The sequence below is a fragment of the Meles meles genome, chromosome 4 (assembly GCF_922984935.1).
Source record: "Meles meles chromosome 4, mMelMel3.1 paternal haplotype, whole genome shotgun sequence".
Taxonomy (NCBI): Eukaryota; Metazoa; Chordata; class Mammalia; order Carnivora; family Mustelidae; genus Meles; species Meles meles.
Window position 1 is genome coordinate 55,568,764 of NC_060069.1, and position 14,414 is coordinate 55,583,177.

The 14,414-nt window shown below is 36.7% G+C and overlaps 1 protein-coding gene across 3 annotated transcripts in view; it reads right to left on the reverse strand.

Moving 5' to 3' along the window:
• Positions 1 to 408: 408 nt before the first annotated feature.
• The window catches only part of KLHL24 (kelch like family member 24), a 47,831-nt gene continuing 33,825 nt past the window's right edge, over positions 409 to 14,414 (reverse strand). For all 3 annotated transcript variants that reach the window (XM_046002116.1, XM_046002115.1, XM_046002114.1), the window contains 2 exons: positions 12,954 to 13,142; positions 409 to 5,465 (listed from right to left, as the gene is read on the reverse strand). In XM_046002116.1, the coding sequence (XP_045858072.1) occupies positions 5,265 to 5,465; positions 12,954 to 13,142 (390 nt within the window). In that variant the 3' untranslated portion in view covers positions 409 to 5,264. The remainder of the gene's footprint in view (positions 5,466 to 12,953; positions 13,143 to 14,414) is intronic.

Genomic DNA, 14,414 nt, shown 5'->3' on the forward strand with positions numbered 1-14,414 from the left:
AGGGAGAAGTAGACTCCCCACTCAGCAGGGAGCCCAACTCAGGGCTTGATCCCAGGACTCTGAGATCATGACCTGAGCCAGAGGCAGATGCTTAATGGATGGCACCACCCAGGCATCCCTAAAATTTTTGTGTGGATAAGTAAAACTTCCATGTGGTTCAGACTAAAACATTGATTACATGCATTTTTATACATAATTATATACAATTATATATAAATATGCAGTGGCATTTCCTTTTTACCTGTTCCTCAGCCACCATTTTATTTCTTCATATACAATAGTGTTTTATTTATTCTTCTAATTTATGGACATACCAGTAAATATTCACATATACTAATATGAATCTCCCTCCATCCCTTTTTATGCATAACCTTTTGGATGTATTTAAAGTAAAACAAAATAACAAGGTTTTGGTAAACAAAATTTAATACAACTGTATAGTCAAATAATAATGGTTAAAGGACATTTTATTAGATACAACTTAAAAAACTGAACTATGCACAAAGTATATTAAACAAGACATGTAAGTATTAATGTGCTACAACCAAATTGAGAACAAAGTACAAAGCATTTTTTTTTTTTTTTTTCACTGTGAAGATTCTTGGAGCCTCTCACTGAAAGCAAATGACATTTGGCTACCATAGGTCTGTACAAGTGGTAAAGCATATTATGCTTTTCTTCAACTCTGTAATTGTTGTCTTAGCTCCAGAAATTCTCAAAAATTTAAATAAAGAAACTCGGAGTGGGGGGAAGGATGATGAGGAAAGCAAGAGTAAGAACAAAAATAGTGCATAAGGATGGAACAAAAGTAAGTACATTTACTTTTCTGACATTAGATGCAGATACTGCAAATGATGTTTTCAAAGGTTTAATCAATGTTAGATGTTTGTCTAAATATCTTAAAAAGCACCTTGGCAACCAAAACAAAACCCTCAAATATAATAAAACTCCAAGCACTCAACAACATTTCTTAACATTCTCATTCTGCCAAGCAACCACATGGTGCTTATTAAAACTTTTAAGAAGGGGAGTTTACATACTTTGTAGGAAACAAATATGAAACACATCTAAGGTAAGCTTTATTTAGAATGAAAAAAAAAAAAAAGCTGAAATAGCACTAGAGAACTGAAGGCACATAAACAAATTCCGATGCAGTTATTCTGAAAACATCAAAACAAATTTTTTCTCTTTGGAACAATATATAAAATAAGTTATGACTACTGCCGTTTTTTAAAAAAATTATGATGATCATCTTCAGCACTAAGTAAATTTAGTATCTAAGGCAACCACACAAACATAACACATTCATAAAAAACATTAAAAAATGTGAAGTCTGTTGAAAATGTCTCTGGAATTATCAGTTCACACTCTGGCTCAAGTGGTTTCTGATGTCTAGCATTAAATGTGACAATGAGTAGAGCTACCTAGTCAAACCTACTTAAAGGCCAACCAAATTGCCCCCATTCTGGTTACTTGATATGGTGAATTTATTAACTAAAAAGAATAATGGGGTGAGGTGATGTAAACCTGGCTTTCGATATAATGCACAAGAAATTCTAATAAGGCCAAAATTATGTTGAGGTTAACTTGTGTCTTGAGTTTAGTAAAATAAAGGCTTCCATAGGAAACCTTTAAGAGACATTATTTTATTACTTGGCACCACATATATAGCTATCTCTTCTCTTTGAAAATACAGTCTGGAGATGTCTTTTCCACACATAAATCTCAAGACACAAAAGGCACACACAACAATTCAAACCCTCTCTTTTCATGTATGGGTTCTCACAGCAATTCCTTTTTTTTTTTTTTTTAATCTATTGCCATATCCAGACAACAGGAAAACAAAACAAAACAAAACGAACAACACACACCTGGTTTGCATATTGACAAAAGTAGTATAACTGAACCTTTGTCTTTCCTGAGTTTCAAAAGGGTATATGACAGTAAAGATATACATAAACAATTCGTATTCACTAAGAGAAAATGTATCAGTCCACAAAACATTTTCATCTTTCTAAATATAAAAGAATGAATGTTCAACCACAGCCTGTGTGAAGCCCCTTTACCAAATTTACCAAATTAAATTACCAAACTAGGATCATGAACTGAAGGTTATATAGTTATGGCACTTTAAACACCCCAATAGGCCAAAATGACAAGTTAATACCCTCCCTGAGTATTTATATCACTTTTTTAACACCTGGTTTAAACGGAGGAAAACATCTATATTTCAGTCATCTAGGAAAACAGAAGGTTACTGACAACTCAATAACCTACTATTTCATACCTGTGCAGTAGTCAGTGGGGAGATTAAATTTGAAAACAAAGGTCTACTGTTTTAAAAATTAGACCACTTTATAGCTCACTCATAGACAGGAAAACACATGTTCATAAACAAAAAACAACTATACTTTCTTGTTAATCTACAAAACATACTTGAATTCCTTTTCCCACTGAGATATCAGAGCTGGGTTTAGCGAACTTGTCTCTACCTCCAATCTGTTTTCTAATCTTGTGAAAACTTATGTATTACATAGATTCTGACTGTATATAAGTCATTATACTAATACTCATCATGTACTTCAAAATTTTTTTAAGTAATCACTATACCCAATGTGGGGCTCAAACTCATGACCCCAAGATCAAGAGTTGCATGCTCCACTGACTGAGCCAGCCAAGTGGCCCTTATTGTGTACTTTCAAATGTAAAAAAGTATTATAGAAATGACCAAATAAAAACTTCTGGGATTGAAATGAATTAAGTCAAGTAATTCTTACTTTATGTGTTTTCTGATCATCACAAACTAATCAAATTCTTGGTGTTTGTATATATGCATGTACATGACTATGCTATCTATACATGTATATACATACATACTAATCCAAAGACTTATATGAGCATCTCCTATCAAAAGAAAATCTGTCAACTATGTGATGACAGTATGAATATAATCTGACACAATTTGGCTGACGAATCCCTTTTGATATACTAATTATACCCTAAAATTCTTTGATCAATGCTAACACTGTTATTTATCAACAATCAATAAAGGAAGATAACTAGAGTATATTAAAATATCAGCTGAGTAATTTCAAAAACTGTTAATTTCATAGAATTCAAGTGAAGTTCTTGGTGGCCTACTTAACTTACATAGTTTTAAATTATGTAGAAAAAAATGAAACAATATTGGCATGAGGTCTATGTTTAAACAAATTGTTTTATAGGATTTCATTTCAAATTTAGTACAACACACGGATATTAAAAATAAATGTATAAAGAAATACAACTAGTTAATATTTTTACAATAGACAAAAGTACTACAATACAAGTGATCTTGAGAGTTTTTTGTGTGTGTGCAGTGTCTATTTATGTATGGGCATGATCTTACGAATACACATGAAAATAACAAGTATCATTTGTATAATCCTCAGCATTTACGAAACACTTCTCATACATTATCCCATCTGCTGCAAAGAATCTCTGAACTAAATAGGTTCCATTATCTACAAAAGGTATAATGCAGAAGTAGATGTTTAATTCAGAATTAAAACAAGTACTCCAATTGTATTTACAACTGTCTTTTCAACGAAAACAATAGAAAACTGTTTCCTGAATTACTCTGATAATTATCAGAAAAAGGTACATGTCATTTCAAATTATGATTTGAAAAATTTAATTCCCTAAACAGTTATAAGATCTTTAGAGTTTTCCTCGGAATTCAGATTCCAGCTAAATTGATGCTGATGTCATACAGTTTATTAGAAATCTCTGTATCATCCTAAGATGAGAAAACAAAATGATTTATCTATGTTAGGTTTTTCATTACTAACTTAGTTTTAACAGAAATCTGGTGGTACTATAATCACATATTTGCATCATTTCTTCTGTGACAAAGAGTATATAATTATGATCTGAGACAACAATAGTGCCTGGGCAGTCGAAATCCAGCAGGCTACCCGGAACATCCCTGGAATATCCCTAAAATGTTGTAAATTATATCTGTTCACACAGGAATAACAGTAATCACTTATTCTACAGTTCCTGTCATTCCACTTGCCTTAGAAAACATTATTTACATTCCTCTCTGAAAACTAGTAAGCTTATCAACTAGAGTTGAAAAAACTAGACAAAGGCAATTTGAGAAGGTTGACCAGTATTTTCCACAATGGGTACCAACTGAAAGATTTATCTTCAAAGACTGCAAATACCACTGTTAGGTTTTTTTGGATGGCTAATTTTAAAAGAAAAATGGACCCACTGACAGGTGGTCCCACCTTTATCCTTTAAAGGTGACTCAAGAGTGGAGACTCCAAGATTTTTACCTGTTCACAGGAAAGGAGGATAACCAGGGAAGAGGTCCTCTCCCAAAGCACCATACTAATGAAGTCAAACCCTACTGCGCTAGGGAGAAAATTTTTCCCTGTTTTCCACAAAATAATATTGCAAAATGGATTTCAACTCTCTTGCCAAGTTCTAAAAAGGTGTTCCTTAGAGGACTGAAAGATGATACAGAGGTATTTTGAGAACCACAGTGGGTTGTTTTTACCTTCAAGGTCTTACATAATTTTTCTTAGGAATTAATCTACAATTTTATTCCCCATTTTAGGGGCACTTGCTTTTCTATCTCCTGCCCAATGTTCTTCCAAAAATATGTTTAATATAAGACAGCAATTCTAAGAAGTCATGATAATTCAGTATTTTATCATATTCAAATTGTTGTCATTACATTTTTATCAGTTATTGAAAAAAACCTTCAATAAAATTTACCAGTTTGGATGTATTTTTAGTGAAAAAAAATTTTTAACTGATTTCTCCCCTTTGTAAGCATTCTAAGCATTATGTGATTTAACCTAAATGAAGCCTGAGTCATGAAATTTTCTATACATATATGACAAAGTAAGAATATACAGGCTTACAGATAAACATATATAAATGGAGAAACCATTCAGAAATTCCTAAAGTTTACACAGGCAGACATTATTTCCTATTCCACATGAATTTCTTACAAGTACTTACAAAAGTACACTCTCAAAACCCAAGCAATAACCACTATTACCTTCAACAACAAAAATTTTTTTTCCAATTACAGGAAAAACTTTATTACAGTTTGAAAGATTGATATTTCAGGGGAAAAGGCACCACAGTTATTATCTTTACTTTTTTGTGTACATGGCACAAAAGGAGACATGTCAAGTTCCCACTTTGGAGTTCTTAAAACCTCTCGTCTTGGATCAGTGTGGCTTCTTGGGTGAGGTATCCTGGCTTTAGAGTTTAAAGCATTTTTCATTGTATCTATGTATAGTCACACAGCCATGATAGGACACTGGCCTGGGCATTGCAGCCACCCCTGTGATGATACTTGTTGCAGGATCATAACAGAGAATAGTGTCTGTAGCTTCTCCATTTTCCCGTCTTCCACCCAGGATATATATTTTACCATTACACACAGACATACCACAGTTTTCCTGTTGAACCAAATACATTAAAAAAAAAAATTAACTCTGGAAGGCAAGGGATTTGGTAGCAAGCTGAAAAGTAAAATTAAGACATGCTTTGGCAGACAAAAGTCATGAAATAAGCTCCCTTTTGTTGAACTCCTGCTCTATGTGTGAGTGCTAGATAATTCTGCATGAGTGGTTTAGGCCACTGCCTTCGGCTCAGGTCATGATCTCAGGGTCCTGGGATCGAGTCCCGCATCGGGCTCTCTGCTCAGCAGGGAGCCTGCTTCCCTCTCACTCTCTCTGCTTGCCTCTCTGCCTACTTGTGATCTCTCTCTGTCAAATAAATAAATAAAATCTTTAAAAAAAAATAAAATATATGTTATGATTGGGGCCAAGATGTGGGAGGTGAAGTGGGGGTAGTGGACTGAAAGAAGGGTTTTAACTTAACAGTAGTTGAACAAAAATGTTTTCGAAGAGTGTGGCTTGCTTCTCCTATTACAGGGAGGTCCTTTATTATAGCAAGTGGCTATTACATGACCAAGGAGTAGGAACATTATTCATTATGTGGGATTACCCACAAGCTGAATGAATGAATGAGAGAAAGACTTAAAAATAAATTAACAAAGCACTGTTATTAGGGGCCTTGGCTGGGTTATATAAACTCCCCAAATAATATTTTACCTTTGCACAAAATGGGATTCTTAGCTGAATTTTACTCTTCTCTGTCAATAACATAATTACTATAAGAAACAAGTATTCTTGCAAGGATGAGGGTGATTCTTCCAAGAAAGAAATTACACTAAAACTGTCTCCCTATTTCCTGGATCTGGTTATGCTGCAGGTCAAACATTCTATTTACATTAGTTTAATTATTCAATTACTTTAATTCAGAAAGTTATTGCAAATTACTATCATCCTGTTCCTATATAACTAACAATGAGATAGGTTCTACCAATCAGTACAATAAACATTTTTACTTGACTAGATTTGCTGTGTATATAAGTTTTGCTCTTTTTTTTTTTTTTAAGGTTTTATTTATTTATTTGAAAGAGTGAGCACGAGCAGGTAGGGAGGGAGTGGAGGGAGAGGGAGAAGCAGACTCTTGGGTGAGTGGGGAACCCGACATGGGGCTTGATCCCAGAACCCTGAGATCAGGACTAGAGCTGAAGGCAGATGCTTAACTGACTGAGCCACCCAGGAGTCCCTAAGTTTTGCTCTTAAAGAAGAAATTAAATCTCAGTAGACTTATATAACAGAAGGTAGTATCTTCAGGTCTAAAAGAATTCATGAGTACTTGAAAGTACCTACGAGAGTTTACACATACCCAGAATAACTTGGCCCATTATCATTAATGAATGACAAACTTTTATCTGGAATAACACCCATGAATTATACCAATTATGTGCCAAACTACATTTTTCATCTAAAGCACAGTGAGCTCTTTCTATAAACTCTAAAAAGTTCTGAATACAATAAAAAACTATATCATCGTCAGTTTTCAGATAGAACCTAGCTTACAGTATTGAACCTTACAGTCACTTTGATGATTCTTCAACTATGATTATAGGATCTTATTACAATGTCATTTAGATTACAATCTAATGCTCAGAAATAAATGAAGCAAGCGACCTTGAAATCAGTTATTCCTTCCTACCAGGAAATTACTTGTATTAGATATAGTAGCTTATTTCACTCTATTAGAATCTCAAAAGTTGTGACAGCTAGTAAGAAAAATAATTTATTGGGGCACGCCTGGGTGGCTCAGTCAGTAAGTGTCTGCCTTCAACTCCCAGGGTTCTGGGATCAAGCCCCATGTCGGGCTTGCTGCTCAGCAGAGAGCCTGCTTCTCTCTCTCTCTCTGCTGCTCCCCCTGCTTGTGTGCTCTCTCTCTCTCTGTGTGTCAAATAAAGTCTTTTTTTTTTTAAATGGAAAAATTGGGGCGCCTGGGTGGCTCAGTGGGTTAAACCTCTGCTTTCACCTCAGGTCATGATCTCAGGGTCCTGGGATTGAGCGCCACATCGGGCTCTCTGCTCAGCTGGGAGCCTGCTTCCCCTTCTCTCTCTACTTGCCTTTCTGCCTACTTGTGATCTCTCTGTCAAATAAATAAATAAAATCTTTTAAAAAAATGGAAAAATTATCAATACCTGAATTTTTTTTAAAGATTTTTATTTATTTATTTGACAGAGAGAGATCACAAGTAGGCAGAGAGGCAGGCAGAGAGAGAGAGAGAGAGGAGGAAGCAGGCTCTCTGCCAAGCAGGACTTGATGCGGGACTTGATCCCAAGACTTTGAGATCATGACCTGAGCCGAAGGCAGAGGCTTAACCCACCAGGTGCCCTTTTACATGAAATTTTTTTTTAAGATTTTATTTTTCTAAGTAATTTCTACACCCAACATGGGGGTCGAATTCACAACCCTGAGATCAGAAGTTGAACGCTCTCCTGACCGAGCCAGCCAGGTGCCCCAACACATGAAGTTTTAATGTTATTTTTCAAGACTGGAACGAAACATGATCCTAGTATTAAAAAAAAAGAGAAGCTGTCCCCTTAATTATTTTTTATAATGCTTAATGTTTAAATGTTAAAATTCCAACAATAAACAAAGTCAGATTTTTTCATTTATTATTCTAAACTTTAATGACAGTTTAAATACCTGGGCTACTGAAGAGGGACTGAACAAACTTTATCATGGACCTAAAAAAAAATTCCACAATTTTTCAAAGGATATTCCTGACAAAAGTTTAAAAAGCAAAATATGTTGAAAATATCAAGTTGTGGCTTTTGGGGATTATGAAGACTCAAGAGGCATGGACACGTAAGGGACAGAAACAGAAAAAGGCTGCATTGGGTCCACTAGATCTGCAACAAAGAGTTCATTTTTTTTTTCAGCTTTTTTCGCCACTTAATATTCTAAGCATTTGAAAAAAGTTTGACTTGGGGCACCTGGGTGGCTCAGTGGGTTAAAGCCTCTGCCTTCGGCTCAGGTCATGATCTCAGGGTGCTGGGATGGAGCCCCACATCGGGCTCTCTGCTCGGCAGAGAGCCTGCTTCCTCCTCCCTCTCTCTGCCTGCCTCTCTGCCTACTTGTGATCTCTGTCTGCCAAATAAATAAATAAAATCTTAAAAAAAAAAAAAAGAAAAAAGTTTGACTCAAAAAACTGTCTAATAGGAAATTACAGTTGATTTTCCCTTTTTCACCTATAGCATTAAACGGTAGGCAAACACTTAAAGATGGTTCAAAAATTACCTATCAATAATGCTTACAAAGATATTCTTCAAGATTCTTTTTTAAGAATTTTAAGATCTATTTTAAGATTTTTACTTACCTATTTGACAGAGAGAAAGAGAGAGAGAGAGAAAGAGTACAAGCAGGGGAAGCAGCAGAGGAAGAAAGAGCAGCAGGCTTACTGCTGAGCAAGGAGCCCCGATTCACGTCTTGATATAGGCCTTGGATCCCAGGACCCTCGGACCATGATCTAAGCAGAAGGCAGATGCTCAACTGACTAAGCCACCCAGGCGTCCCTACACAGATACACTTAGGGGTATTGGTAGTAAGAATGGACTGAGGAGAAAAGATAATCCCAGAAATCTCAGTATTTTTTGTTTTAAGAAATTTGACATAGAATATTTGATTTGGATTTCAATGATTTTTGTCATCATTGATTTAATATACTTCTGAGCTAAGTGTTTTTTCTTTGAAATTTTCAAAGTCACTGTTATTAATTAGAAAAAAATGTACCATTTGTCCTGTTGCTTTTTCATAGCTTTATCTCAACCATGTAGTTAGAAATATATTCATTATATGCCCAGCATTATGATAGATGCTGGAAATTATCTTCCTAAATTGTTATCATTTTCTATATTATAGCCAAGTTCTGAATGAACAGTACTTCTTGGTGAAAATGCACTGTACTTTAAAATATCCACTATGAGGGGCACCTGGGTGGCTCAGTCGTTAAGTGCTTGCCTTCGGCTCAGGTCACAATCCCAGGGTCCTGGGATTGAGCCCCACATCAGGCTCCTTGCTCAGTGGGAAGTCTGCTTCTCCCTTGCCCATTCCCCCTGCTTGTGTTCCCTCTCTCGCTGTCTCTCTGTCAAATAAATAAATAAAATCTTTTAAAAAAATACCCACTATAAGCCAATAAAGATTAGCTTTCATTAAAAAATTCAGAAATTGATGGGGCGCCTGGGTGGCTCAGTGGGCTAAAGCCTCTGCCTTTGGCTCAGGTCATGATCCCAGGGTCCTGGGATCGAGCCCCGCATCGGGCTCTCTGCTCAGCGGGGAGTCTGCTTCCTCCTCTCTCTCTGCCTGCTTCTCTGTGATCTCTGTCTGTCAAATAAGTAAATAAAATCTTAAAAAAAAAAAAACATGCTTTAAAAAAAAAATTCAGAAATTGGGGCATCTGGCTGGCTCAGTTAGCACAGCATGTGACTCTTGATCTCAAGGCTGGGAGTTCAAGCCCCATGTTGGGGGTACAGTTTACTTAAAAAAAATTTGTAAGTGTAAATACTTGTCACACAGGTGAATGTGACCATAATATGGGTTTCTATATGGTAGGGCACACCTCAGCTCTACGGAGCTGGAGACTGTCCTTTCCAGGAGAGGCCACTGATCTAGAGAAATGTGATTCATTTTTACTAACTGTGATATATGAGGGATAGAAGATTATATTCCCTCTGTACCATGAAGCTGAAGGTCTTATTATGTCCCTTTCATCAGCTGAAGCAATGTTACTTTGAATACATTACTAATTAGAGATTATATCTCAATGTCAAAACTTTAGAAAAATGGTGTTACATTCAAACCCTATTCATTTTCTTTACAGTCTATATCTCTTACACATCTTGCATATAAGACTCTTAAAATTAGGTCCCTTGTTACTGCACACTGTCTCATTTGTTTACTTATTCAATAAATATTTACTGAGCACCAATTAATGCAAGATACATAGAAAATGAGTTAGAAAAAACAGTATTCTTAAGAAGATGGAATTCTGGTATGGAAATAAACATTTATACCCATAACAGATTATGACTGCCATAATATAAATGCAAGTGCAGTGACAGATCAGAAAAGAAGGAGATCAATCCTGAACAGGGAAACTGTAGTTTGTTGTAACTATGAAGTGGTCCTTTGAAGAGGAGTAGAATTACAAGTAGAGAAGATAGAAAAGACATTAGAGTCTGAGAGGACATCATGAACCAAGGCAAGAACAGTAGGATCTATATAGCAAATGCAATTTAACAGACACTTAACATAATTGGGATGAAGTTGCAGAAAGTGAAGCTGAAGAAACAAGCAGAGGTCAGACGATAGAAGGCCTAGAATGAAGGGGGGAAACTTGGATTTTATTCAGTATGTTTCCAATCAGAGGAGAGACATAATAAGAATTATGGGAAAATAACCAGTGGCAAAATGGGAGAGAAAAGCAAGACATTAAAGAACACTAATTAGAATATTATTATTTTTGTTTAGGGAAGAACTGATAAGAACTTGAACAAAAGCAGGAACTACAGGAATGGAAAAGAATAGGAAACACTCTTGAGGACACAGAACTGATATACTGGATTCAATTTAGGAGAAAGTGAAGAAAGTCTAAGAAATTAAGTCTAGGTATGAAATAATAGAAAAATATATATTGGTCTTGCCCCTAGTTCCTGATACAGAGCTCCTAAATCCCTTGGAATTTCCCAAGTGATAAGTCTTTTGTTCTATAATGAGGCGATTGTCGGTAGGCTTCTGGATGGGAGGGCTAGTCACCAAAAAGATCAAGCCATAATTATTATCTTACAACTTTCATCCCCACTCCCCATTCTCTGAAGAGGGGAAAGGGGCTGGAAATTACATTAATAACTACATTATGAAGCCTCCATAAAAACTCCCCAAATACAGGATACAAACAGCTTCTGGGTTAGTGAACATATCCATGTGCTGGGAGGGTGGTGCACGTCAGCTCCAGGACAGAAGCTCCTGTGCTTGGGACTCTTTTGGACCTCACCCTACGTGCCACTTCATCTGTATCCTTTATTATATAATAAACCGATAAATACAAGTATTTCCCTAATTTCTGTGAGCTGTTCTAGCAAATTACTGAACCCAGGGAGGAGGTTGTGGGAATGTTAATTTAGAGCCAGTCAGTCAAAAGTACTGGGGGACAAGCTGGAACTAGCGGTTGGCGTCAGAAGCAGTGGCAGTCTTGAATGGAGCCCTCAACCTGTGGAATCTGGTGCTAACTCCAGGCAGATAGTGTTGGAACTGAACTGAACTGTAAGACATTCAGCAGGAGACAGAGAATTGGTTGGTGTGGGAATAAATCCACATGTCTGGTGCCAGAAGTGTTGTGTGAATAAGGAATATCAACCCTAAACAGGAAACTGCAGTTTGTTTTAACTATGAAGTGGTCCTTCAACGAAGAGTAGAATTACTCCTTTCTATTCACTAGGCTTTCCATTCACTAGGCTGTTTGGAAACAGAAAAAGCAGGCTTGGGGAAGAAGGTGAATTCTGTTTTAAGTTTGAACTCTTGGGACATCATAAAAAATATCAAATAAGCAGTTGGAAATTTGAGTCTGGAGCACGAGAGAGAGGCTTTAATGAAGATAAAGATTGAAATTAGTACTGGGCAATAAATGTGACAGCTCAAGAATGGAGTATAAACTAGGAAGCAGGTGGGGAAAAGAGACTCGAGGAATACCCATATTTAAGGGCTGGACAGAAAAAATAAGAGAATATGGATGAGACCGAGGAGATTATCAGTAATGACCTCTGAGAGAATAACTCTAGACTAGTACATTGGTAGATCCAGATATCCAGCATTAGAGCCATCAAGCATTTTGGTGGTTAGAAGGAGGGTAGGGCCATGAATCAAAGGCTGAGCAGAGGCTTTCTGGGAGGCAGGGGGTGGAGGTGGAGTAGGGGTATAGGTAGTGTGCAGGGATGAGACCTAAGTCCAGCCATTTCTTTCTTTCTTTCTTTCTTTTTTTAAGATTTTACTTATTTGACAGAGAGAGGCACAGTGGGAGAGGGAACACAAGCAGGGGGAGCAGGAGAGGGAGAAGCAGGCTTCCCGCTGAGCAGGACACCAGATCATGACCTGATCTGAATGCGACACTTAATGACTGAGCCCCCAGGTGCCCCCAGCCATTTCTTTCATAATAAAACCACAGAAGGAAAGAAACCAGTTTGGGAGCATTTCTTCTCTTTCAAAATACATAAGAGATAGGGATAAGGACTGGAGTAGATTCTGAAAGAGGTCAAGGGGAAAAAAAATCACCAGCCCAGGTGCAACGGCTGCTTCACCATGGGATGGTAGAAAATAAGGCATTTCAATAAAACAATTCCCTGAAACAAGTTTAAAACAGGAATACCATATGCTTTACGTGGTTTTAAAAATTATGAAATAATTCCAGCATGCATGAATGGTATTAACAGTGAAATTACAGTATATTTATAATGGTCATGTATTTGGTCCCTCCTAGATTGATTTCTCTTTTGGACTATTTTATATCATTACCTGTCGGCTGAATGTATTCTGTACATGCATCCAGTAATCTTCAACTGGATCATAGCAGTATATTGCCTTGGTCAGCCCACCAGCAACATATATCAAGTTGTTTAAGGATACAGCTGTTATACACCTCTTGGCAATTGGGATAGCTGCACGAAGGAGCCAAGAATTGGTTTCTGGATCATAAGATTGAACCTAGTAATATATAGAAATATTTTATTGAAATTTCTAAACCAAAATGCAAATTTACTTAATAAAAGTCTACCAATATATAGAAACACAATTAAAAATGAAATCCCATTAATTACATTAATTCACAGAATTAAGAGAGGTTAGTTTGACAGAGAAATTCCTGAATTATAAAATTCTCAAAAGAAATGCAAATTTATTACTATCAAGCAGAATAGAATAATAAACGCAAGTTGTTTCCAGGATGAATGGATACTACACTATCATGATAGGTTTTCTTTACTTATTTCCACTAAACAGTCTACATTTTTTTTTTAAGATTTATTTTAAAGATTTTATTTATTTATTTGACAGAGAGAGATCACAAGTAGGCAGAAAGGCAGGCAAAGAGAGTGAGAGGGAAGCAGGCTCACTGCTGAGCAGAAAGCCCGATGCGGGACTCGATCCCAGGACCCTGAGATCATGACCTGAGCCGAAGGCAGCGGCTTAAACCACTGAGCCACCCAGGCGCCCAAGATTTACTTTAGAGAGAGAAAGGAGGAGAGAACGCATGTGAGTTGGGGGGCAAGAGGCAAAAACAGAGGGAGAGGGAAAGAGAGAATCTCAAGCAAACTCTCTGCTGAACATGGAGCCCAATGTGGAGCTTGATTTCACACCCTGAGATCATGACCTGAGCTGAAATCAAGAGCTAGACATTTAATTGAGCTATCCAGGTGCCCCAACAGTCCAGATTTTTAAAAAATTGTGTCATATAGGATAACTATGCCTCAATCTGAATACAATTTCTTTATGCTTTTAGGAAGTCCTTTCTGCAAAAGAACAGGAAACTTCAGTATACTCTGAATGATTACAAATTCTGAATTCTAAAATTGTAACATCTGACCACATTATATTAAATTTAATTAAAAAGATAATTGACTGGGCACCTCGGTGGCTCAGTCAGTTAGGTGCCTGACTCCTAGTTTCAGCTCAGGTCATGATCTCAGGGTTGTGAGATGGAGCCCTGCATTGGGCTTTGTGCTCAGCACGGAGTCTGCTTGTCCTTCTCCCCATGCTCCTCCCTGTGTCCTCTCTCAAATAAATAAAATCTTTAAAAATATAAATAATTGTTTGACAAAATTTAGTTAACAATTGCTAAACAGGTTAGATATCAGACAGTAGTTTCCAGAATAACAGTATTTTCTAAGGTGTGAGGAAGGCAATATTCTTTTGTTCCAGGGATTCAATGAACTGTAGCAACTTTGAGCTGTCGTCTATTGACATTACAGATGTTTCTCT